The sequence below is a fragment of the Lycorma delicatula genome, chromosome 9, assembly GCF_047948215.1.
Source record: "Lycorma delicatula isolate Av1 chromosome 9, ASM4794821v1, whole genome shotgun sequence".
In the NCBI taxonomy this organism is placed as follows: Eukaryota; Metazoa; Arthropoda; class Insecta; order Hemiptera; family Fulgoridae; genus Lycorma; species Lycorma delicatula.
This window is the reverse complement of record NC_134463.1, coordinates 29,019,168-29,045,856: the sequence shown is the minus strand read 5'-3', so window position 1 is coordinate 29,045,856 and position 26,689 is coordinate 29,019,168. Positions and strand designations below refer to the sequence as shown.

General features: G+C 27.9%; 1 protein-coding gene across 3 annotated transcripts; it reads right to left on the bottom strand.

Annotated features, from left to right (window-relative positions):
• Nucleotides 1-465: 465 nt before the first annotated feature.
• On the bottom strand, nucleotides 466-26,689 carry LOC142329946 (uncharacterized). Of its 3 annotated transcripts, none has more exons than XM_075374921.1 (6): nucleotides 26,543-26,689; nucleotides 17,287-17,689; nucleotides 15,224-15,361; nucleotides 7,880-8,054; nucleotides 2,706-2,872; nucleotides 466-947 (listed from the first exon to the last, which is right to left on the bottom strand). In XM_075374921.1, the coding sequence occupies exons 2-6, from the start codon at nucleotides 17,557-17,559 to the stop codon at nucleotides 633-635; spliced, it is 1,068 nt and encodes a 355-aa protein (XP_075231036.1). In that variant the 5' UTR covers nucleotides 17,560-17,689; nucleotides 26,543-26,689; the 3' UTR covers nucleotides 466-632. The 3 variants fall into 3 exon arrangements, with proteins under 3 accessions (XP_075231036.1, XP_075231035.1, XP_075231037.1); XM_075374920.1 differs by lacking the exon at nucleotides 26,543-26,689 and adding an exon at nucleotides 19,457-19,574; XM_075374922.1 differs by lacking the exons at nucleotides 15,224-15,361; nucleotides 26,543-26,689 and adding an exon at nucleotides 19,457-19,574.

Genomic DNA, 26,689 nt, shown 5'->3' with positions numbered 1-26,689 from the left:
ATTGAGTTAAGCAATGCTATGTACTGTTTTATTGCTTGCTGATCCAATTTGTTGCCTAATGACCTTATTCAATCAATGTCATATGAAACTTCAAAAAAGAAATTATAGCCAATTCATTGTTGTAACAAAATAAGCAGTCTTTTAAATAAATAAATTCATTGTTGCCATAATAAACAGTCTTCATTAATATAAATCAGTAATTTTTTTAAAAATATTTGTTTATAATTAATTATATTAAGTTTGGTTTGTATATGAATATTTAAAGTAGAAAAAAGGAGAATTGATTTCAGAAGAATTTATATCTGTAAGTTCAGTAATTAAAAAAGTTTTATACAAAAATATCTTAATTTATTTTGATGGATAAACAAAAGGAAATTAGAAGTAATATTTTTTTTTATAAAAGGAATATTTGCATAAATTTACACAGAACACTTTCTATTAAATGAATAAGATAACAGTGGAATATTGAAGGAGTGAGACAAATTTTGGGATGTCATCTTTTAAATAAAAATTAGTTTTCATTGATTTAAAAAAAAAATCTTTCATTTACTGTTTAATTAAAAAATATGTTTTTAAAAGTGCTAAAACATTAAGTACTTAAGTAGTTGAAAAGATATTCATCAATTACTAAATCAAGATGATACATTTGTTTTAGGTAATTTTATACAATACTTTCCATCATTGTTAGGCACACCAAGTAATGCCCACACTTGTGATTGTGTATCAATAAAAATCTGTTCAACTTGAGGTAATATTGTAGCTGATTGAAGTATAACATCATGGTTTTCTGCTTTAATTAGATGATGAGTATCCCAGCGAACTAGGACATAATCTCTTGGAATAAAATAATATAGGCCACCTCTTAAATCAGAAGCTAATCCTTGAGATGGCCCAATCTTTTCACCTTCTAATGTTGCATCAATTTTAGTAGCTGGATATTTTATATTCTGTAAAATAAAAAGAAATTATTAGATTAATGAATAAAGCATAATTAAGAATATTATAATCATAAACGACTTCAAATTAATTTAAAATGTATTTATTCACATCATCAGTTACCAATTAAAAGACTTTTTTTATGCTCGATCAACAAAATATTTCACTCATTTGAGATCATTGAATATTAAAATTAAATAAATATTACACATAAAAGGAATTAATAAATAATTAAACACATTTTACAACACAAATATTACAAGAAAAGATACTTCTTTGATTATTTTATGTGTGTTGAGTGTCTTAATTGTGATGGTGGAAGGTTGCCTGACAAGTTTACAAGTCTGTTTCAAAACTTTAAGAGCCACTTGCAAGAATAAATAGCTACCATGCCAGGATTTCAAGGAAACTAAGAATTAAAGTGGCTTCTTTTGTTTTCTTTACTGAGCCAAATGTACGATTGCATATTTGAATCTCAGGCATTCCAAAATAAAGATAGTATTCAACCTTACCAATGAATAGTACCTACCTGGCTGTATTGTTACCACCATTAATTTTAGAGAAAGGAACTGTGATGGTGCCTCTTGTACCTTAGATCTTTTATAGGAGAAAAACTTTCAGGCAACGCCATAAATTAATGTACGCCTTACTACTGTAGAACAAGAGCATATATGTTAAATAAACTGCTTGAAATCAGCAAGGGAAATTAATTTTTTCATGTGGTATGTCTATTAATCACGTAATATTTATCTGCATATTTATAATGTTTATACGAGTATGTCTGTTTGTAATCTCAAATGAGTAAACTATTCTTATAAAGGAACATAAGTTCTGAAGTATACAGAATCCAACAATGCAAGAAGAGTCAGATAAATAAGGTAAAAATGTCAATTATCTACTAATTGTGTATGCTTTAATATCTTTAAATGTACGTCTAACTTCTATGATTATAATTATTTACTTTATTTTTTAATGCATGTTATTGTATTTTTATGTGTTCTTTGCAGCTGGTGTTCAATTGTACCATTTACTTTGCCTTGTATAATATTTAATACAATCAATACAGTTTTTTCATACACTTGGTCATATTTTGTAAGTAGAAGTTGTAAGTTGAAAGCAATTTTTTGTTACTCTAAAAAGTAATTACATTTTTTTATTTTTTTTTTTATTTGTAATGGTTGTTTGGTGCTTTTTAATGAAATGCTTTTTCAAATTCTAGATGTAATTTGTATATTGTTTTACATCTTACTTAACATGTTAAATTTTACTGTGCTGTATTTTATATGTGGCAGATATTATATTGTGTTGACATCATTTGTAGTCATCACTTAAAATGGGCATTAATTTTAATATATTTTTAAAATGCAAGTCGCCTTTTACACTTGTTTTACTTTTCATAAATTTCATAATTGTTTGTTGCTACTGCTTTTAAACAAAACTTAAATAATTTCTACCAATATACTGAGGAAGTAATATTCAGATGGTTTATCTCATGACAGCTACATCATAGTTTTACAATAATGATGTTTCATGTAGTATTACAATGGTAAAACTGTTAAGAGACTATATTTAAATTCAGTATAAAATGTTATTAATATGTCTTATAGTTGAGTTGTAAAATGCTTGAAAAAATAAACTATTCCAGGATGCACTTATATAAAATAAAAAAAAATACTTAAATTATAAATTAACAGTTTATTATGAACAAATTTCTGCTTTATATAGTGTCATTACATTTTTACAATGTTTATTTGAAATAAAATACTTACTCTTCTTAGGTAATTAGGAGGAACTGGTATTACTCTAAGTACTGCCGCATTAACACTGAAAAGAAAATTTGTATTGTTTGATGTAATATAGAGAAGTGGTTTTGTTCTTGACAAAGCAAGTTGTTGTGTTTCAACTCTCCATTTATCAGTATGATTATCCTGAAATTCTATAAATTAGATTTTTTATTGAACATTATTTGCAAAAGTTATTAGATAATATTTGTTTTCAACTTAAAATCATTAAATCGTGCTGTTTACTTTTTTATCAACATTGCTGAATAATAAAAACATTAAAATATTTGTTTGATAAGGTAAAAATTAATTGTCAGGATGAGTGAAAGATTTTATCTTAGTAAAGCTTGAGTCTGCTCTCAGTTAGAAATTTTAACGTCTACAGGAAAACCAATGTATTCAGCATATTTTTGAACTGATCATAACTTGATCAGTAGTAACTCATTACTATATTGGTGAATAAATTCTCCCTACCTTGTAATGAATTGTAGGTGGAGCTAACATCCATTACTAGAAAGAGCACCTTTTGTAACATCTCTTTGAGGTAGATTTGTTTCTCTCATTTCATGATACTTTTGTGGGTAATTCAACCTTTTTTTACATGACTGCCCAAAAAGAAGTGTAATGTATTTAGGGTGTATGTTTGTATATATGTATGTTTGTTTCACCATAGCAGCTCTACTGCTGAAACCATTTCTATACATATCTCATGTGTGTGTGTGTGTGTGTGTGTGTGTGTGTGTGTGTATAGTAGAGAGTTACCAGTTGAACACAGACTTTAATGAACTGTGAACTATAAGTCTCTATCATTTTGTTAGCTGGGTTTAAACTGAATGATTCAAATCAATTGAATGAATAATATTACAAAACTGATAGAATTAAATTTATGTTAAATAAAATAAAATTAGATAAATTAAAACATTATCTGTTTAATAAAATATTGCACCTATTGCCTACACCTAGCCTTGTCTAGGTGTAACTATTGGTCTAGCCTTACACGAGGTGCAAGGCTAGACCAATCATCAAATGGTCACCATCAACTGATAACAAACAGGTTGCCCCTGGGGTACTGTTTTTTGGGAGGTGCAATAGGATGCTATTATAATATCTCTCCAAACAATCATCTGATTTTCAAAATTCAAACAGGGTATTTGTTAGTGGGTTAAAGACTAACTTTCCCATGCATCAGGTACACTCTCAATCAAACAAATCATGGTTACTCAAAAATGTTGTTATATTTTCGCTACTAATCTTCCAATTTCATAATTCAAAGGAGTATTTGCTCGTAAAAAACAAAATCATGATGGAATCAAACCACAAAAAAAGCACAATGTTCTGGTTCAGCAGTCATGTTTTTTTTAATTTTAAGTATTTGTCTCTTGCTGAATATATTTTGGGCTTTAAATCAGAAAAAAGTCATAAAAAGTACACAACATAAGAAAGCGTATGTAAGTATTTATTAGATGGCTTTGTAATTCAGCCCAAGTACCCTTACAGGACACTAAAAATGAAACTAAAATAAACTTCATTCATGATAATTTATGAAGGAATTGTGCTACTCCTTATATATCTCTCTCTCTCTCTCTGTCTCTGTCTCTCTCTCTCTCTCTGCGCGCGCCCGCGCGCGCGGGTGTGTGTGTGTGTGTGTGTGTGTGTGTGTGTGTGTGTGTGTGTGTGTGTGTGTGTGTGTGTGTGTGTGTGTTGATTGTATGTAATGCATTTAGAATTCGCACCTGAATAAATTAAAATTAATAAACACATTACTTAGGGGAACTAATTCCCCTAGAAGTCTTAAGGGAGAAATACTAACAAATAGCATGAAAACAGACAGTAACAAACAAAACAATTTATGTTTAACAATTTCATACGTAAATTTGTATATATTATATACTCCTATATTACACAAGAAAAACAAATATAAAAAGGGAGGTCTAACATTTAAGGTTATTGTTATTGTTATGTATATAAAACTACATATATTTTTATTAAATCGCTATTTATTTTATAGATTTTTTCGTATTTAATTTTCATTTCCGCAAAAATAATTTAATTTTGATGAAACTTGTTGAAAGGACACCTTTCAATTTTACGAATTGTTTTAGATAAAAAGATCAAGAAGTTTCAGAGATATTCATTTTTTTCCGGTCCGAAACACCTTTTTTTTTTAAATTCTACTTAGAAAAATCATCGTACAGAGTCCTGTCGGTGCTCATTTTTTTTTTTTTTTGTTTTGACATACTTTTTGGTAAAATAAAAAAAATATATAATCACAATTCAAAAACTTGCTTAAAAATCCAAAAAATAAATAAATAACTCCTGCAACAATGAATTTTTCAGTAATTGTTGATAGTTTGTTTAAATTTTTTTAAAAATTCAAAAACTGATTACACCATTCAGTTGTACGGAAAAAATCAAAGAAACTGTTTCATTGTTTGACCTCAAACTTTATTTTTGTACAGTATTGCTGTAAACATCTAAGTCTAATAATTTCGTGTACCGAAGGATTTAAACAAGAGAGGCAAATAATAATTAAACAGAGCTGCACGCCGCAGCTCTGTTCCCGCTATCACTTTTTACAGAAAACGGCTTCAAAAAAACATTAAATCGCAACTGTTTCATCAATTCACTAGCACTGAAGCTTGACCAACTACCGAAAATATATACATGTTATTGATGGTGGATTTCCGTTACACAAAGTTGTTGGCAAAAAAAAATGATACCGTTGAAGTGATCGCCAGAAAATATTTGTGTATTGTTCGCAATCATGCAGACAGTAGCTGTTGATGATTATCCGGACAACAAGGCTGATAATGAAAACTCAATTGCATCTTCAACAAAAACAGCTGAACGCTTAAGGGAAAAAAATTCTTTGAGTGTTCCTTTTTTTAATATTGAACCGCACATAAAAATTACTGGTATTTGTGTTCTACTTGTATGATAACAGCATTAAAGAGGATTTACACTTTTGCAAATAACTCCAAGAAAGAGCAAATAGAGAAGATATATTTAATTACATTAATAATAATTATATTCATAAAAACAAATTTGATTGGAAATAGTGTACAAAATTTTTTCAGATGTGCACAAGCAATGGTGGGCAAGATGAAAGGGAATATGACACGCATTTTGGAAGTAGCTACAAATCCAACAAAAAGTCATTGTTTCTTGTAATCAGACACTGGTTACAAAAATAAATCTACATATTTAAGAAGTATTTTGAATATAATTGTAAAAATGATCAACTATGTAAAACCTTGACTACTCCAACCCAATTATTTAACATTTTATGCAATGAAATGGGTAGCCTACATACTGCACTTTTATTGCACACTGAAGTAAGGTGGCTATTGAGAGGAAGAGCATTTTCGAGATTGTTTGACTTCATAGCAAGTTATTACTTTTCTTTTCATCTCACAATTTAGGGAAAAATTTTATGAAATTTTTAACAGCTAGCCAGCATGGTTATTGAGTGTTGCTTATTTACTAAGTGTAATGAAATTAATTTATCATTACAAGGAAGGAGTAGTTCCATTTTTAATGTAATAAAAAAAAATTGTGTCTTTCAAACGAAAGCTGATATTCTGGATTTCTTCACTAGACGATAATATATTTGACTTTTTTCCTGCCTTAGATGACTTTTCAAATGAAGAAAGTTTAAAAATAGACAGTAAAGTTTACAATGAAATTTTTACATTTGGGTGACTGGAACAGTTGACTCTTGTTTAATATTTCCCATAGCACCAGAAAGACAATTCTTGGATTCGAAATCCTTTCAAGGCGACATTTAAGCCATCAAATATCAGCACAGCTGATTTTGATAATTAATTGATTTAATGACTGGTTCCAACATAAAACAAAAATTTAAAGAACTAATATTAAACGAATTTTGGATAAGTTTGTCAGAAGAATATCCAAACTTATTGAAACGAGCTAATCATATTTTATTTAATTTTTGCAACATTGTATTTGTGTGAGGCAAGTTTTTTACATTATGCTGCAATGAAATCCAAAAACAGAAACTGACTTGATGCTGCATCTGATACAAGAATTCAGGTTTTTAATATTGTGCTTGACATAAAACGAATTTGTAATTCAAAGATTCAAACACCTTAAAGTCAATGAAAACTAAAATTATTTTAAATCTTTTTTTATATTATTTTTATGTCATTTTTTGTAAAATTAAAATCCATAAAACAGTTCTTTTGTAGGTATGATATAAAAATTGGAATAAATGTTTACTTTATTTATACATCTGTGTTATCATTTATTACAACTAAGAACCCAAATTTACTCTAGTATTCCTTAAAAATTTTAGAACTTAAAAAGTTTTGTACGACAAGAAAAGTTGGGAAACACCGACATACATAATACACTGTGCATAAATAACTGTCACTGTTATATTTTCAAATATGCTGTGTGTTGATTAGTTTTACACACAAAATAAGTAGATAGTAAAAATTATTTAGAGATTTTATTGTTTAGTTGTAGATTATATGATTACTTTTAATAGTACTCTCTCACAATTGAAATTTAATAATTCTTTTGTACTGTTTTTTTAATGTGATCCATTTTATTTATGCAATATTATAAACAATATATCTTACTTTCTTTTATATATTGTTAACTAAAAAGTTAATTTTATTAGTAGCTGAATACCACATCTTTAATATCATATATAAAAATGAGATTGAATTTTTAAATAAATATTTTAATACCTAACCTAACCTAAGAATGGCTAGTTTATAACTTAAATTTTCATGTTACAGAAAGAAATCCATCTTTGAATATAACAAAATGTTATCTGGAAGGGATTAGACCCAAGCAAATTTATAATCTTACAAGACCAGTAGAATGTTTAGCAAAGTATTGCTATACCTACTTGGCTTGTTTTAAAGTGTTAAGTAGGGGAAATTTACTTAACTGATAAACTAAATAAGAATGCTTTACTATGCCTGAATGGTGTCTAAAACAATGTTTCTTCTTGAAAGTTAAAAAGGAGTTTTCTGATTAAACAAATAAACCATATTACATATTAATAGATAGTATTAAATTTCATGCATGTTGTAAACACAGTATTTAAAGGTTTGGCATGAAATCTAGTGTGCTGCTAATGATTATGTTTTATATGTGTTCATTCTACTCAGTATTTCTTCCATTCTTACCTGCAGGAACAGATAACTTAATAAACCACCATTGGTGACCTCGTAGACTGTATATTATAATCCCCTCATTATCGGCAAGTCCTATATATGCTCTGGGTCCACCAATACTCAAAGAATCTACTACAATATTTTGAAGATTTGATCCATTTATATCAGTTAACTCATTTATAATAGCCTTGAAAAAAAAAATCAATTTTTAATAAACAAGATATTTATTGTAAAGTTTTACTTTACATTTTATAATCTTATGTCATTGTTACATTTACATTATTATAATCTTATGATATCTTAATTATGATTGTTACAATCTTATTATTTTAATTAGTGTAATGATTGAAATATGTGTTAATTTAGACTTTTTTAACAACAAACAACCAAATTGCATACACGTTTTTAAAAAACTTACTTAAATCATTTTCTGCCAACTTTGTGATTATCATCAGTGCTATTGCTTACACAATAGCAGTTTTTCTTTGTTTAATTAGGTAGAGACATACTAAGGGTCAAAAGAGTAAGTGATTCAAATTATGTCTTTATTTAAGAGTACTTTTTTGTGTATTTTTATAAATTTATATATTTGATAATGTGCTTTGTTAATCTGTGGTCCTTTTTTTACAGACTTTTCAAAGAAACGTACAGTATTACTTTCGGTCATATGGTGGTATTAGATGGAGAAAATGAATTTTCTTTACATTTTGAAATGTGAGGAATACAAAAATACCATTCACTTAAAATGTAGTTTCCTTACATATATATCTACAGTTATGTATATGTAGACCTATGTATAGACTTTTGTGGGCTCAGAATTCTCCAAAACCACAAAATTAATTTCATTGGAGTTTAAATATGCTATAGTAGTGTATCTGAAGTTGTGCGTATGAAAATTTTATGAAGATTGGTTGAGTCGTTCCTGAGTTACGCTCAATTTAAGGTTGACAACATACAACATAACCTTAATTTGATAAATTACTTTTGATCCCATGGTGGGATTAGGGGTGTAAATGAATTTTGTTTAGTTTTTTTGGTATGAGGAGTACAAAAATATCATTCATGTATAAAATGTTGTGTAGCTCAAAAATCTGTAAATTTCCTTGATCAATTTTATGAAGATTGGTCCAGGAGTTCTTAAGTTACGCCCAATTGTTCCAAAAAATTTGAAAATTTTGTGGTTCGAAAATCTCCAAAAATATTGGTTCAATTTCAATGAAACTTAAATATGCTGTAGTAGGGTATCTAAGTTTGTCCGTGCGAAAATTTTATGTTACCACTACTTGAGGTTATGTTGACTTATATATTTTTTAAACGCGCTTATGCCGTGAGTCGCAGCGGTGAGTAAGTTTAAACTTGATGTTTGTGTGTAGGTCCTCATTAGTTTTAATTATTTCATCAAGTTACGTTTATAATAATTTTATTTTCTTATAAAAGTAATACTTTTTTGTTTTTATAGAAAATGTTATTCAAATAGCCAAAAATGTTTTCAGTCTTTTTCCTACGATAAAATGCCGTAGCATCGTTTCCATCGTCTTTAAAACTGTTAATAAATTTAATTTTACTATCATTCAAGAAACGACATTAACTACTTCAAAATTTTACGTATCGTTCTACCTTTCCGTCTGAGTTTTTTTGTACGTTTCCATAAAAGTTAATTAATATCTTATAAATAAACTAAGTGTAAGTTATTATAAGGCAGTTAAAGTGTAATTATATCACTGTAAGAAAAAGGAAGTAACCTATGATAATCGTGCCAAAAATTACCTTTCCTATTTTTTTTTTTTTGGACAAGAATTAAGAATTAGCTAGAAATGTGAAACAATAGAATATAAGTTGAAACATTTCTATTTTAGCAACGCCGTTGTTGATTTTTTTCAATATTATTTAATATTTCAGTTTAAGTAAAGGATAAATTTTAAACATATTATAAAATTTTTCGATTTTGCGCAAACATTATTAGAAATTATCTTTAGATAAAATTTCGTTTTCTCGCAACCAAGTGTCTTTAAATACAGTATGTACATTAGTTAATAAACGAGTTTAGTTTTGTCCCTGTTGTAATTATTTATTAGGCATTTTCTTGTACTACTGCAAGATAAATTTATATTTTTTTACTTTTTAAACGGGTACAAACGGCAAACATATTAAGTATAACTTTCAAAATCTCATACTTGCTTATATATTGCTTATCCGTTCTTATATAACGTTGACCTAAAATAATCAGATCACCTTACTAGACAGTTATATAACTACCATTTACATAACTGAAATCATTAAATAGAGAATGGTAATACGTTTAGAAATTGTTAACATTATGGTCCATTTTTAGAGATTTATTATAATGTAAATAATGGGAATGCCTGTGGGATTACATTTTTACATTTAAGAAAACTAAGAAAAATTTACATTTTTCTTAGTTTTCTAAGAAAAATGAAATATGAAAAGGCAGATAGTCATTCCCAAAGATGAAGTTATATTCAAAGATCGTTATTATTTAATAATAAGCTCAAAAGCAGAGATTTTCATAACTTAATGTTATTTATAATTATATTTACTTCATATTTCAAAATGTTAAAATTTTTTTAACATGTTACTCTCCAAAATAAAATCTAATAAACTGTATCCAGATGAAATGAAAAGGAAAAATTGTATTTTATAAATAATTTGAATTATTAAGTACGTTTGTGTTTTATAAACATCTGTTTTTTGTAGAATATGTCTTTTAAAATAATCTTTTTAGTTTATGACAACCGCCCTGAAACTAATATCACTTTCATCTCTTTTATATAACAATAATCTCAAATTCACTTGCACCCTAATTACAGATAACATTTGGGTTAAAGAACATGAGAACTCACATGCTCACCTCAATAGTGTGTTAACCAACAAACAGAGAGCTGCTGAAATGGGGAAGATTGATAACCAGTTACAAACTCAAATTAAAGAAGTAAAATACTCAAGGTCTTTCATAAACTAAATAAAAAAATTGTGTATTATCATGTTTTACCATATTGAAATGCACTCAACATTCAGGCCCCAGAAATGAAACCTTTATACATTTCACCTCATGGAGCAAATGTGTAATTAACATCATTATTTTAAGAAAATTAACTGCAACTTTTACTTGCTATTCAGGTGCTTTACATGTGACATAACCATGTAAAAGGCTGGGACAGATAAAATTAGATTTTGGTTAATAAATGTTAGTTTGGTAAATAAATTTACAAAGTAACTAAAAACCGGGAGAAATAATTAAAATATGCATTATATATATCTATCCTACAAACATAATAAAAAAATAAATGATTTTTTTAATATACATTGAAATTTAATTTACTATGCATTTGCCACTGTTGGTATTAATACAACTATATAAAATAAAGTTTCACTACCAACAATTTTAAAAGTATATATATGAGTACTTTCAGAGACGTTACTCCATCATCAGAGATTTCCCAAAAGATGGTAATTCAAATTCATATGTATAATTGTACTTAAATTAAAATTGTTACTTTCATAATAGTTAGTCGTCAAGAAATAAAATTAAATCGTACTCAATAAGACCGTAATGTCATGTTCGTAAGATGTTTGCGACTATTATGAAATAGAGTTAATATTAAATAAAATACTACCAACCTATTAATAATTAATTATTATGTAATTTGTTTATAAAGGATATCATTATCGATTGTAACCTATTCATTCATGAGTTTATTGCTATTCAAATATATTTGAAATTTTTCTAAAATATTGCTTTTATAATAATTATTATTTTATTCTTATATTTTAATATATTCATTAGGGTTATAATTATGTCCAGTTTCACATTCTTTAAATAATAATATTAAATTCACTTTAAATAGAGAAAATAACAGTATTGATTACAAACATAAAATTTAACAAAAATGTTATCACTAATAAAATCTATATAGACATTTATAGAAAGACAACAAAACAGAATATTCTAATACAATTTAAATCTTTCCATCCTTGGAGTAAAAAAATGTCAACCTTTAACTCATTAATTTATAAAGCATTAAAATACTTAAAATATGATAATATAAAATTGAATAATGAAATGAACAATATTAAATATATAGCTTTAAATAATGGATATGATACTAAATTAACAAATAACATTCACACCAGAGTACATAATATACAGATATATAATATACCAGATAGATAATATACACCAGAGTAAAAAACAAAATGCATATTAAGGACAAAATAAAGCTAAAACGAGCAATAATATAATAAATGAATACACTAAAATTGAATACAATGTAAATTATAATAAATTTAATAAAATATTTAAAACTTTTAAATTAAAAATAGCGTGTACAAACATATAATAAATACATAAATAATGAAGATCTTTCTATTACAATAAATCAAGATAATAATTATAATTTTGAAAAACAAGGAGTGTAGTCTTAATTGCAAAAATTGTGACTTAAAATATATTTTGTACTTTTGTTTAACCTCCGGGGCCACCATTAGGTATTGCTTCAGAGAATGAGATGAATGATTTATAGCGTGTGTGAAAATGCTATGTCTGACTGGGATATTATTGACTTAAAATATATTGAAATGACAAATCGTTCATTCGCCATTAGAATTAGAGAACATATTAATTATATTATTAAAAATAATAAAGAAAAATCTAATTTTGCTAAATACATTTTAGAAACTGGACATAATTGTAACCCTAACGAATTTATTAAAATATTAGAATACAATAATAATTACACTGATACAAACAAAAAAAATTTTAATGTTTCTCTAAGTGTAATGCCATATCATTAATTGTTTTTTTGCGTACATATTATAGACCTGTAAATACAATTTTTTATCACCCTTAGTTTTAAATAAATTACGCTTCAAAAAAAATTTAGTTAAAATCTATAAAATTTATAATTTTGCATGGCCATACCTTTGTTAGAATGATTTCACTGATGCTTTTCTTTTATAAATAGCCTCAAGAACACTCCGAATTAATGTCCAACTGCAATCGGCTAGCATTTTAGCATTCCATTTCTCTTTATAGTGGCTTTCCATCACTGAAATATCTTGGTGGTAACGTTCACCATGTTGTCACTTCAACTTGTTCGCCATGTTGTCTCCAAGGTTGTAAGGGAAAAAATCCAGATGTGAGTGGAGGAAATGTATTTTCAAAGACATATTACATCCCATTGCTCTGTATGAAGTAAGAAGTTGATTAACAATATCGTGGTAATTGTCGGATTTTTTTTTCCGAGAAAACTTTTGCAAACATCTTTAAATGAAGCCCAAGCTCTACTTTCTACATTATTTAACATTGAGTTAAATACATCATTAATCAACTCCCTTATTTGAAGACCAACAAATATTCCTTCTTTAATTTTTCCTTCACTTACATTCGGAAATTTCTTCTTGATGTACAAAAATCTGGGAATATCCTTCTTCACTGCTTTTACAAAATTTTTTATTAGTTCTAGCTTGATATGGAGAGGGGATAAAAATATTTTTTTGGGTTCAATTAAGGGCTCATGAATAATATTTTTCCCGTTTGGAATTAAGTTGTCTCGTTTCTTTGACTCTTTGGTAACATAATGTTTATCCCTAGCTTGGCTGTCCCATTCGCAAAGAAAACACATAATATAGCCTTACTACATGCCTAACAAAATAGCTATAACTTTCAAATCACCATACATGTTCCAGCTAAGTTTTTTATAATTTATTTTTTCAAGAACGTCTTTCATCACATCATATGTCTCTTTCAAATTAATACCATAAGCGACTGGTATTGAAGGATATTTGTTACCATTGTGTACTAGAACCACTTTTAGACCATACTTGGACAAATCTATGAAAAGGCGCCAGTCCTCAGGTTTATGAACTTGTTCTAAGCGCAACATAAACTCATCAATATTTGTGCAATAAACCAAATTATTTTCATCAGTAAAGTACTGAGAAAGTTCTTTTTGTCAGCTTCAAAAGCCCAAAATTTTTATAATATTTTGAAGTAAATTTCAACCTTGCAGTCTTGATCCTAACAGTTCAGCATGATTTTTTGATAAATTTAAATCCCTAACCAAGTCATTTAAGTTACCTTGTGATATAAGATGTGGTTTATTGGAAGATAATTCAAAATCAAAATCATTAGTCTTCTTCAGTACTGCCTGATTCTTCATCACTGCTTTTGAAATGTACATTCACAGTGGCTCAGGAACTGGAATAATTTCAGTATGAGGTAGAGACCTAATTACAGATTGCAATGGAGGATATTTTACAGTATGTTTAGATTTTTTAGAAATTCCAGACACATTTGTTAAACAAAAGTAACAATCAGTTACATGATCCTTTGGTTCACGCCAAACCAGAGGTACACCAAATGACAAAGCAAAGTTAAACAATAAAAAATGAGCTAACAAAATACAATATAGGAGCTTAAAATGCTAACTATACGTTGAAAAATGAAAAATTTCTTTAATTAAAATTTAAAAAATTTTCAAAAATGGTGGGTGATAGAAAGATTCTGAGTTCATATTCGTTTTCAGCATCAAAAAACAGATTATAATCATGTATCGCGTGTTAGGAAACAAAAATTATATTTATCAGTGTTATTATAAGACCAGTATTTTAGAAAAATTTCATATATGTTTGAATAAAAATAAATTGATGAATGAACAGGTTAGATTTGATGATATTCTTTATAAAAAAATTGCATAATAATTAATTATTAATAGATTTGTAATATTTCATTTAATATTAATTCTATTTCATAACAGTCACAAACATCTTATGAACATGACCTTACGGTGTTACTGATGTACAATTTTATTTTATTTCTTGATGACTAATTATTATGAACATAACTATTTATTTAAATACAATTACATATTTGAATTTGAATCAAATCTTTTGGGAAATCCCTGATGATGGAGTAACAGCTCCGAAAGTACTCGGTCGGATATGTACTTATAAAAAACTAAAACACTGCTATTATCCATCACAACTCTCTTCCCTAACTCTTATATTAAAATTGGTTTAATCTTTATTTAAAAGTCCATATTATTATACCTTATTTAAAACCCTATCACAACACAAAAAGAAAGCTTTTTTGGAAATCATATTTTAGTCTTCCAATTGATTTAATAAATTAAAAATACTTTACATGAATATTTTGTCTGAGATTTTTAAAAACCATTTATTCCTAAACAATATTTTCATTAAAACATGATATTTTCATTCCTGTTAGAACATAAAAGTGACTAAATGAGAAATTATAAAAATATTATGTTAGAAACATATGTGCAATAAAAATAATATGTAAGTTTTTTGTTTTAAGCTCAACTGTATTTTTCCTACCTTTTTGCGATTACTTGTATCATAAACAACAATTTTCGGAGGACATTGATCAAGACCTTTGTCTAAAATATAAAGTCTTCCTAAAGTGTCAGTATCACTACAAATTACAGATTGTAGATTATCGCAGTTACCAATAATCTGTAATAGTTGAAAAATAATTATTTTTTCATAAAAAAGAAAGTTTTATATTGTAAATTCATAGCCTGTAATGTGACTTGGTTCATTAAGATACATTAATACTGGTTTTACCTTACATAAAGTATTTTAGTTGAACATAAAAAACAAATACAGCTATTTATGAACTCTATTTATAAATGTTCAACAAGATTTTCATAAATCTTGTTGAGCAGAAAGAATGTTAAGAAATGCTGAAAGTAATATTTTGAAAAAACTTAATACAACTAGAGAAAATCTATCAAATCAAAAAGGGTGCTCAAGTATATAATTTTACTTTTTAAAGTAAAGTAGCCTAAAAATTTCATCTACAATTTTGGAGGTTGTTTGTTTGATACTAATTATCTATTAAAAGCGTGATGTATTAAATTACTGAGTTAAAATTTGTTTATCATACTCTTATTACCCAAATAAGATCTAATCCTCTAGGGCAGTCAGTATTTTCTAACTTCAACTGTACTTATTTCTCTCTCGTAATATAAATATTTTCACAGATACATTCTTAGCAATATGCTAAAGTACATAAATTATTCTTTCTCCATTGACTAAATCTTCAACTACTTTTTCTGTACAAGAGAAAAGGTTAAAACAGTTTTTATCAAACAATATTATAACAAATAATTCTCTTCTTAGCTATTCACTTCAGCAGTGACAGGCTGATAACCAATTTACAGATTCCCTTATTACGTATTTGTGTGTATGTGTTTTTTTAATGAAATTTTTTAGTCCCATCATAAATTATCATTGACAAAACTTAGTGGATGATAATATTTTGAAATAGTGTGTATTTCAAAATACTGGTTGATTTATGCAATACTAAAATGTAATCATTTAACCCAACATCTTATTGTTAATAATAGAATTTTAGATAACTTGCTCTTTTTCAGATACCTATTTTTGTTTCTGATGAAAATAAAATATCATTTCATTTTCTATTTTACATAACTTTTTATATTAAAAATCAACAAGATTGTAAAAAAGGGAAGCTATCATATCAATGAAAAATGTGTCACTTACAGTAGAATAGTTTTGTAACCTAAAAATTTCAGCTTCTATGTATTTTATGTAAAATAAAATTGCTCAGCATGCAATTTTAAATTTTAATTAAATAAAATAATCACATAAAATACTTATTTTATTATTTCTTTATGAATAATTTTGTTTTAAAACGTGTTTAAGTTGTAAAATATTTGACTTTTGAAGAGGTTTGTTAATTATCTTTAAAGTCGATTATCTGGAAAACATGGATTTTGAACTTACAACCTTAATTTAGTAAGGACTGCAATTTGTAAAGCTTTTTATCCAAAAACAGGAATATATATTTTCAGTGCTGACATCCTCAGCAGTGGTAGCATCTCTACCTTTCATTTGAAAGGTTCGGAACTTAATCCTGATCAGCCTTGACATTTTTCACACTATAAAATTCATTTCTCATAAAATTATGTAATTTTCAATTATTTGGGTTGTTTATGAAAATAACAGTTATTTAGAGAATTGTTTTCAGTGTTCTTCATAACTAATGCAGCCTTTACAATATTAGAAAGAAGTAGAATACTATTTACATATCTTCTTTGTGGATGTTCTTTATTAACCATCTGTTTTATTTTTCCATTATATATGAATTAATATTCATCATGAACATAATGAAAATTACATTAGATAGAAATATAAACTCTTATTATTGTCGTTTCTTCATTGTAGCTGGTGGAAATGTTTAATAATACACACATTAAATCTGAAAGTTAACAACCAAAGTGTGTATAAAATATATATATATATATATGTATCAGATAAAAAAAAAATGTTTTCCAGATTAACTTGATTTTGGTAAATAAAATATTGAGTAAGAGAGTTTATAATGAATTCTTAGATTGCTTTTATATAATTACCTGTAATTTCTCTTTTCGATATGCTGTTGGGCTGTTTATATCATTTTGTGAATTCTCAGGCCAAGGAGCTTCAATAAAAGTTATTTTTTGATCATCTTTAATTCGAGGTATGCTGAGATAAGCTTTATTTTTTAGTATTGTTACATGTCTTATTGGTATTTCTGAAGTATTTAATCCAATTGTATTTAATAAATTCCAGCTTTTTGTCACATCTATTGATATACTGTTTAAAACTAGAAAATTTATAACTATATTTAGCAGAATATCTCCCATATCAAATAAGTTTTATTAATTCTGTTTATTTGAGTAAATATAAATGATTAAATTTATCACTAAATTTAACTGGTTAATATTTAAATAATATTATGTTAGAACATTTGTTTGGTTTCTGGATACAATTCTCCTGAAAAAAAATTGTATTGTTTAAATTATTTTTACTGATTTTTACGATATTTTGCTTTAAAGAAAAAATCCTATGAAAATTTAAAGTAGTTGCTTATTATTAATAAAGTAACAAATTAATGAATTTATACTTCCAAATAATTTTTTAGTTGTTTTTTATGGTGAAACATTTTTGTTTGTCTTATTTATCTATTATTTGTTAAAGTGAATGCAAGTATTAGCATTCACATTTGGTTTTTTAATAATTTTATACATATTTGTTAAATTATTTTCATATCTTTAAGTTCAATTATTTGGGTTATTTATGAAAATAATAATATTTACAGAATTTGTTTCGGTTTTTCATATATACTAATGTTAATAACATTTATATCAATAACTTTTTTCATAGATAATTTATAAAAATTTGTAGTACTTAATTCCTTTTTTATTTCAAATAAATTTTGAGTGGCATCAAACATTAATAAATATCATTCATACAGTAAAAGTGCACCCAACATTTTTAATTTTGGTGATATACAGTTATTAGTTCATTGAACATAGCTTTAGTTTTTAATACTTAACTTACATTCTTCAATTTCCAGGATGCAACCCCCTGAGATGTGTTTGCTTTTCTGAAACTTTTATGTGGTAAAATGTACTGTTTACTACTTTATCAAAGACTATATTTCATTTAATTTTTGAAAAAAAAAGGATGTTTGTGCTTAATTGATATTTTTTTTATCAAGGGGTGTTGCTAGTGCCTCCTCTGCCAAGTACGACAATTTGACAGAGAGGTGGCAACGCCACCTCTTTAATCTTTAAAATAAGGTTTTTCGACACCTTCCATACCTTAAAATTCATTTTATTAAATGTATTTATATCTATATAAGTCTATAGATATCTATCTATATAAATTGCTTATAGATTTATGTGGAAAAAATGTCTGATATGGAAATATAAAATAAAATTCATATAGTGGGAAAATGAAATTTTATTAATGTATGACATATTGTTTTTATCCTACTACAAATTCTACAGGATGAATTCAGTAAGATATGATACACTATTAAGAATACTATTTAAAAAAATAAGTTTTGATATATTTTGTTCATCATGTCTCTTTCATTGAGATCTATTATATAAATGGTTTGCAGAAAATATTAGCTCTACATAAATATTTTTAGGCATAGAGTTGTACGTAGAAAAAATGTCTTATATTGAAATATAAAAGAAACTTCATGTAGTAGGAAAATGATCGAATGAAAATTTAAGCTTGACATAATGTACTTGATTTCATTTTTTACATAGAGTTGAAGATGGAATTGTCCATAGAGTTCCACATAGTGCAGACCATAAAGTCATTCTTGCTCCTAAATAGTTTTTTTATAGAAAAAATAATGTTTACTAGTTTTGAAAATATTCTTGGAGGAATTTCTGTTTTGAAAAAGTTGTTATTGCAATAACTTTTCATTCTTTGACCAGGTGTTTACTCATATTTTATTGATTAATAATTAATTTAAGGTTTATAAATTAATAATTAAATTGAGAACAGTTGCATAACTTTTTAATAATATTACTTTGTTGGTATCTTATCAAATTTCTTACAACCGCTTGATCAGGGCACCTTACATTATGCAATACAGAAGTAAATTTAAAAACTTGATAAGATATACTCTTAATAAATCTCTAAACAAAAATATAACATCTACTTATCAACTGATACTTAGATAATTAAGTATTTTTTAATCAGCTAAATATTTTATAAACGTACTTATTATTTACTTACGTAACTTGTAAAACTTTCCTCTTTGAAATTTAAAATATTATTCATTCAGACATAAGTATTGATGTAACACAAGTGTACAAGTGATTACTAGTAATTATAATAAGCAAAAGAATTAAATATAAAAATAAAGTTATTTATAAACTGGATTAACAATCAACTAATCCACGTCCTAATTTTTAAAAGAAAGATAATTAAAAATTATTTATATAAGCATTACGTACTACGTTAATTAAAGAAATACACTGCTTTCAACATAATAATGTAGTAAAAAAAAAAAATTGCTTTTATTTTTAATTTGCATATTTAATAAAATAATTGAATAAAAATTATTAAAAAGATTAAAAAATGTAATCATCAATAATTCATAAGAATTTTATTTTTATATTGCTGACATTAATATATAATTTTAGATTACTCAGCATTTGTCAGCAAAACCTAAATGAATACTATTGAAAGACTGTACACTTTAATTTCAAAAAAAAGTATAAGAATAAAAGTTTTACCAAGCAAAAGGTTTACAAAATATTTAACCTTTGACTGATGACTGATATAAATGCAAGGATAAATTTTAGAAAAAGTGGTAAAACAAAATTTTGTGTCTACCACAAAACTGGTAAACATAAAATTTATTAACAGAATCATCTGACATAATATAAAAAATTATTATTTATAATTAAAATCATTAAATATACATAAATGTAAATACAAAAATATTCATTTTATATGTTTATTTTTTATAATATTTACAATACTTCTCTAATTTTTTAAATTGGAAAATAAATTAATGAGAAAATTCATGAAACGTTTTGAGAAACATCAATAATAATAAATAAACATAAACATGGAAATGAGATTTTAAATTATTAAATAATAAAATGCACTTTTTATTCAGTTAATCCTCCATTAAAGAAGATCAGACAACTAGTTTCAAAAAGCCTTTGGAAGAAGAGTGGAACAATTTATTTGAAAGCAAGTCATTTAATAGTTAATAATTTTGAAGTTTTTTGTGTTTCATTATCCTATTCAATGAAATATGTATCTTATTAGGAATATCTAATAACATGTACATTATGATCATAATATTTGTGCATGAGATATCAATTAGCTGTAGAAAATGATGAAAAATAACATTTAAAACATAAGTAACACCATTTTAATAACAGAGATATTATAATTAAAAACCAGTGACAAACTTTACCAAGATATCAAGATTCTAAAAAGAAATTCATAAAACTCAAAAACATAGAACACTTAGTTTAGGAATTTTATTTTTACTTCCTTGTACGAAGTAAAGGAACTCAAAAACGATTAGCCGTAGGATGTTGAAATGTTGGATTTAGGACTGTTGTAACATCTAGTCATGCACCTGCCCTTTTGATTGCAATCGACTGAACCAAAACTGTCCAGAAAAGCCCTAAATCCAAAACAAATTGGATTTTGTTTTGGATTCCAAAAATACATCCAGTCAGTTTTGGTTGTTGGAATTTTTTTTAACTGCAGTAATAAGCCCTCATTGAGAGCTTTTCAACAATATATCATAAGTGGTACTTACTTTCATGGGCTCCAGAGTAATAGATAAGTAAAATTTTAATTAAGGAAATATTTGAATCTGACAAGGGAAGGCACATTGGTTCGAATCAGACTTCATCTCCTTTTTTTAACTTTTTTTTTCTATTTAAATATATTGATTGATTTATTAATTATTATTATTAACCCTTGAATGTAAAACAGTTTTTACAATAAATAATAATTCAATAAAAACAATAAAAAAGAAAATGAAAACAATCAGAAGTTATTAGTGAAATAAAATCTTATGTACTTTTAAAAATGTGTATATGTAATATAACAGGCATTATTACAAATGAATATTTGTACACATTTGATATGTGAAACATCTGATCATTTAATATTAATTGAAAATTTTAATTTAGAATCGAATTAATTTTTAGTATTTTTTCTAGTTTAATTTTATTTAATTATTCTGGTATTTCTGTTTAATTTTATGTACATTAAACTTAACTACAGAGTGACTGAAAAATAGACCCGCACAAGAACAAAATATACACTGAGGCATACATGCCCGATCTTTACTCTATCCTATTATTTCACGTAATATTGTTGAATTAACCCATATCATCACAGGTAGGTAAAAATTACCCACAAGGAAATTCGTGTTTTTTATGTTGGTGAACCTGATGGATGGGCGGACAAAAAGGCCTCATGAAAATTCATGCCAGTTACTCCTGGTTCTAGTGCTGAGGTGTTTACTTCCCATCAAGTTTCTTTGAAATCCAGATAAAACTTCTTTGTAAACACACCTGGTAAAAATTACCCACATGTGACACAGAGCCCAGGGGATGGAAGGTAATTTTTACCTACATGTGCCCCAGAGTCCCATAAATGGTGGGTAGTTACCATCCTTTGACTTGCTCTTCTTTGCTGGTTCTATTGCAATAATATTTATATTGAGAGTTTGTTTATATACCTATCACTTCATTATTAACATGCATAACAGTTGTATCTCTAAGTTTTTTCTCTTTACTTTTCTAATATTAGATGGATAGACCTAGTTCTTCTAAAGATATAAGGAAGAATATTTACTGTTCAGACGATTCTGGATTTGCAGAGAAGGTGAGAAAGCTTTTAGTGACAGATACAGAAGATGAAGAAGTGTATGAGACTGAAGTTGATGATTGTTTAAGTTTAATTTTTATCCAGTTACATTTATTTTCAAATAGCATTTATTTCCCTCCACTTTTCTTGCACAAAAATAACTAAAACATTATTGTTTTTTTTTTTATTTTTTTTATTTTAGCTGGCTGAGAGTCAACCAGAAATACCTATTCCTGATCCATTTACTTCTGATGACAGTGAAGAAGTTCCAAATTATTCACCCCCCTGTCCAAATTATAAAATGAAGATTCAAGTGAGGACTATGAGGATGATGAAGAGGAGGGTGTAGCTCAGGAACATAATGCAGTAAGACCTTCCCAAGATGAAATCACATGCTCCGATGCGCCTTGTTTCTATGTTGGAGTAAACAAAAAGGAGTGGTATGTTGAAGAACCATCCTAGAGGGGTAGGCCACCTGCTCAGAACGTCATAAATCTTTGCATGCTGCCAGGACTTACTTGTTACGCTAAAGAAGTTTTGGGTGATTCACCTACAGAACTAAAAGTTTGAGACCGATTTTTTTCTCTGAATATTATGGAAGAAATTTTGAAGTATACAAAACCTCCACTTCACATTTGTCAGAGCATGTTTGGGAGAAAAACGTTTGAGCTACCACAAAGACTTATCCCACTCAGAACTGAATGCTTTTATGGGCTGGTGCTTTCATCCATCCCTAAGTCCAACCATGAAAATAGCAGATCACTTTTCAGTAAAGATGTAACTGGGCATCCTATATTTAGAGCAGCTATGTCTCTTAACAGATTCACAGCTATAAAAGAAGCATTATGGTTTGATAACCCTTACACACAAACAATTTGGAAGGCTACGGATCTAGCTGCCCCAGTATCTAATATTTTTTTCCATTCTGATACGTAACTGTCAAAAAATGTACATTCCAAGCAAACATTTTACAGTCAACGAAACACTTTTGCCATTTAGAGGGAAAAGTCTGTTCACTGTCTATATGTCAAATAATCCAGCAAAGTACAGCATCAAACTAATGAATCTAACAGATGTAAAAACTTTCTACTTATACAACTCCTACATTTATAAGGGAAGAGGCTCAGACTGCAAAATTCTGTCTCCTGAAGAGAAAACTCTCATGGTGCCTTCTCAGGCCTTACATCAAGCTAGTCCAAGCCAGTCCATGGTATAAATATAAACAACTGCCGACAATTATTTCAGCTCCATTCAAGCTGTTGAAGAGCTGAGAAAGCAAGGATTTATCTACATTGGCACCCTCAAAAAACAAAAGGGATATACCCCCCAAATTTCTGGTCCTCGTCAACAGTGGCATTTGAATGATATGCTTTATGATTTTTCAGATGGCATGACACTCCTCTCTCAGAAATTGAAGAGCAACCACATTTTCCTTCTTGTATCAAGTATGCAAAGTAGCAGTGGAATTGATGAAGAAACAGGCAAACAATAGATTATAGCCTTCTACAATAGAGCAAAAGGGGGGATGGATACTTTGGATTTCTGTTGCAGTGTGTACTCCCCATAAAAAAAAGACTTCGTTGGCCAATGTGTACTGAGTGGCATGATAGCCATAAATATGGTTAACTCTTTCATAGTACATCATTATTTTGTAGTAAATGACGTGTAAACAAGAAATATTTTCATAAAAAAATTAGCCATACAGATGATGCTTCCATTCCTTTTTGAGCGGTTCCAAAACCCAAAAATCTCTGACAAACTTTGAGCTTGAAACTTAGGAGCTTAGGAGCTTTCTCTAACAAACTTAGGAGGGAGATTGAAAAATCTATCACTGTTGAATGTACAGCAAGAGGAACAGAAAACAGGAAAATTGCTGTTACTTTATCTACAATCGCCAGTGATAAACTGGAAAAAAGAAAAAACTGTTCTTTATGTTCATATACAAAACACAGGAAAACTAACAGCAACTGTTAACAGCTCGTGTGTGCGGCATGCTCCAGAAAATTATGTGCCAATTGTGTTAAAGATTTGTAGCTTTGAAACTTCAAAACTTCATAATTTATATTACAAAAACAATCAGAACATGTTTTATAAAATAGTTCTATTTTCTTGAAGACTCTTGTATTATTTAGTTGTAAATACTGTTCTATATGTAATTAGAAAGTTCTTTTTTTTTTTACTCATGTCTATTTTGAAATTGGATATGTAGTTCTAAGAATATGTGTTCGTAATTTTATTAAATGTAATTTGAACATACAATGTATTTTATTTTGAGCTGTTTTGAAGGCTGTTGGAGTGTAATATACCAGATATTGTGCAAAATATATATTTCATATTACTTTATTTTTATTTATTTATGTGCAATACACAATGATAAGACCTTTTCTAACAGTTTTAAATGAATATCTATATGTAGTATATATATCTAATTCACAATTTTAAAAGCATATAAAAATTTATTGTGATAACTTACTGATTCGGTTGAAGTCTCACTTCATAGAAAAACACATCAAGTTTGTCAAGCAACATTCACTTTGGTTTGATATGGCTTCCATTTGTAATGCAACATACATCCCACTTGAAGTCAATTTCTTTCCAGACTGTAGCCAAAAAGTCGAGCATTACCTCTGCAACTGTGGCATTAATTCAAAGTCTTAGCTCAACAAGAATAGCAAGCAAAGGTGGTACATAAACCCAATATTTAATGAAACTCCACAAGAAAAAATCTAGCGGGGTCAGATCTGGGGAGCAAGGTGGCCATGCAATTGGATCTTCACGACCAATCAGTCAAGTATCAAGAAAATCTCAGACTTCTGCCCCATCTTGCTGATAGAAATGGCATCCATCATGGTTATCATTGTCTAACTAAGGAATTAGAAAATTTTGAATCATGTCCAGATAAACGATACCATTTACGTTACCTCCTGGAAGAAGAAGGGGCCGTATAGTCTTTGCTTAGGATACAAAAAACCCTTTACCTTAGGGCTGTCATGAATGTGCTGTAAAGTTATTGCTATCTCACATTTGGCAGTTATGAGTGTTCACCTTGCCACTGATGTGAAACATTGACTCATCACTAAAAATTACATTGTCTAAAAATGTTTCATTGTTGAGAGTTATAACCATCATTTCCACGTAAAACTGCAGCCAAGCAGTCATCAAGTAAGGAAGTACTGTAGTTCACTTTGTCGTCAACTGTAATGTATTAAACCATGATTAGTTTCTATGACTTCAAGTGTAATCGTTTACATAGTATGCGTCAAACAGTCTTTTGTGGAATGCCATCTCAGGTGACACGTGTTGAGTTGATTTCTTTAGACTATGTGTAATGCTTTCTCTGAGTTGTTCCACAGTAGCTTCAGGGATGCGTAGATGTACTGGTGATTTTGTATGTTTTAACAGAACTACATGTCTCAATGAAGGTTTGGTGCAAAGAGTAAATTGTACGCCTACTAGGAGGTTCCTACTAACCCACCGGGTTGGTCTAGTGGAAAACGCGTCTTCCCAAATCAGCTGATTTGGAAGTCGAGAATTCCAGCGTTCAAGTCCTAGTAAAGCCAGCTATTTTTACACGGACTTCAATACTAGATCGTAGATACCGGTGTTCTTTGGTGGTTGGATTTCACACATCTCAGGTATGGTCGAACTGAGAATGTACAAGACTACACTTCATTCACACTTATACATATCATCCTCTGAAGTATTATCTAAACGATAGTTACCGGAGGCTAAACAGGAAAAAAAAAGGTTCCTACTATACTCTGTATGAAAATTATGTTAAACTTCATTTGCTGACTGCAAATCATGGAACCAAAACACTCAGTGAGCTCATTCTGCATCAGTAAATTTATCCATTTTTAACAACACTAGTGACTCCACTGGTGACCAAATTTGGCACTAATGAACTGAGTCAAAACTTGTGTTTTGCTATGAAATGAAATGTCAACCAAATTTGTAAGTTATCTAAATAAATTTTTATATGCCTTTAAAGTTATGACGCCCTTTCTGAATCACCCAGTATTATTAACTAAAATCTAGAAAGTACACCTTGAAAATTGATTTGAACCATGGACTTATTCTATCACATAACAGCTGATCAGCACTACTAAACACTCCTTCAAGCAATTTGTAATTAATTAATAATATGTGCTCGAGTAATACTAGCTAGCCTTCCTGAAATTGAGGACTAGCCTTCTCTAAACCAGTTGTATTTTAACATTAACAGCTCCTTCATATCATCCCTGACCACCATTTTATTGTTGGATTTGAATTAATAACACATCCTGCCCCGGCAATCATGGATGTAACAGTTTATAAGTGTACGTACTCCACAAACAAAAGATATAATAAATTCCTACGAGCCACAAATCAAAATAGCTGTGTTACATAACTACAGAATATTGTAAAAATTAATTAATAAATAAAATAAATAATAAATGTAAATAATAAATAAAATTATAAAATAATTCTTACCGCTTAAAAGTGAATTTAAAAGATATCATAATTAGCTTTTAAAATTTTTCAAATTCAACAAGAAATCTGTTTACTATAACAATAGTCTGCTATTAATCATGGTTAAAATAAAGCTATTTGAATCTGACAATTACTTATACCGTATTA

Bases quoted from the DNA above. Each gene is read 5' to 3' on its own strand.
- LOC142329946 (XM_075374921.1), bottom strand. From the start codon at position 17,559: ATGGGAGATATTCTGCTAAATATAGTTATAAATTTTCTAGTTTTAAAC. The intron at 15,362-17,286 runs GTAATTATATAA...CAACTATTACAG, and splicing joins ATCGAAAAGAGAAATTACAG to ATTATTGGTAACTGCGATAA. The intron at 948-2,705 runs GTAAGTATTTTA...TTTATTTTACAG, and splicing joins CTCCTAATTACCTAAGAAGA to AATATAAAATATCCAGCTAC.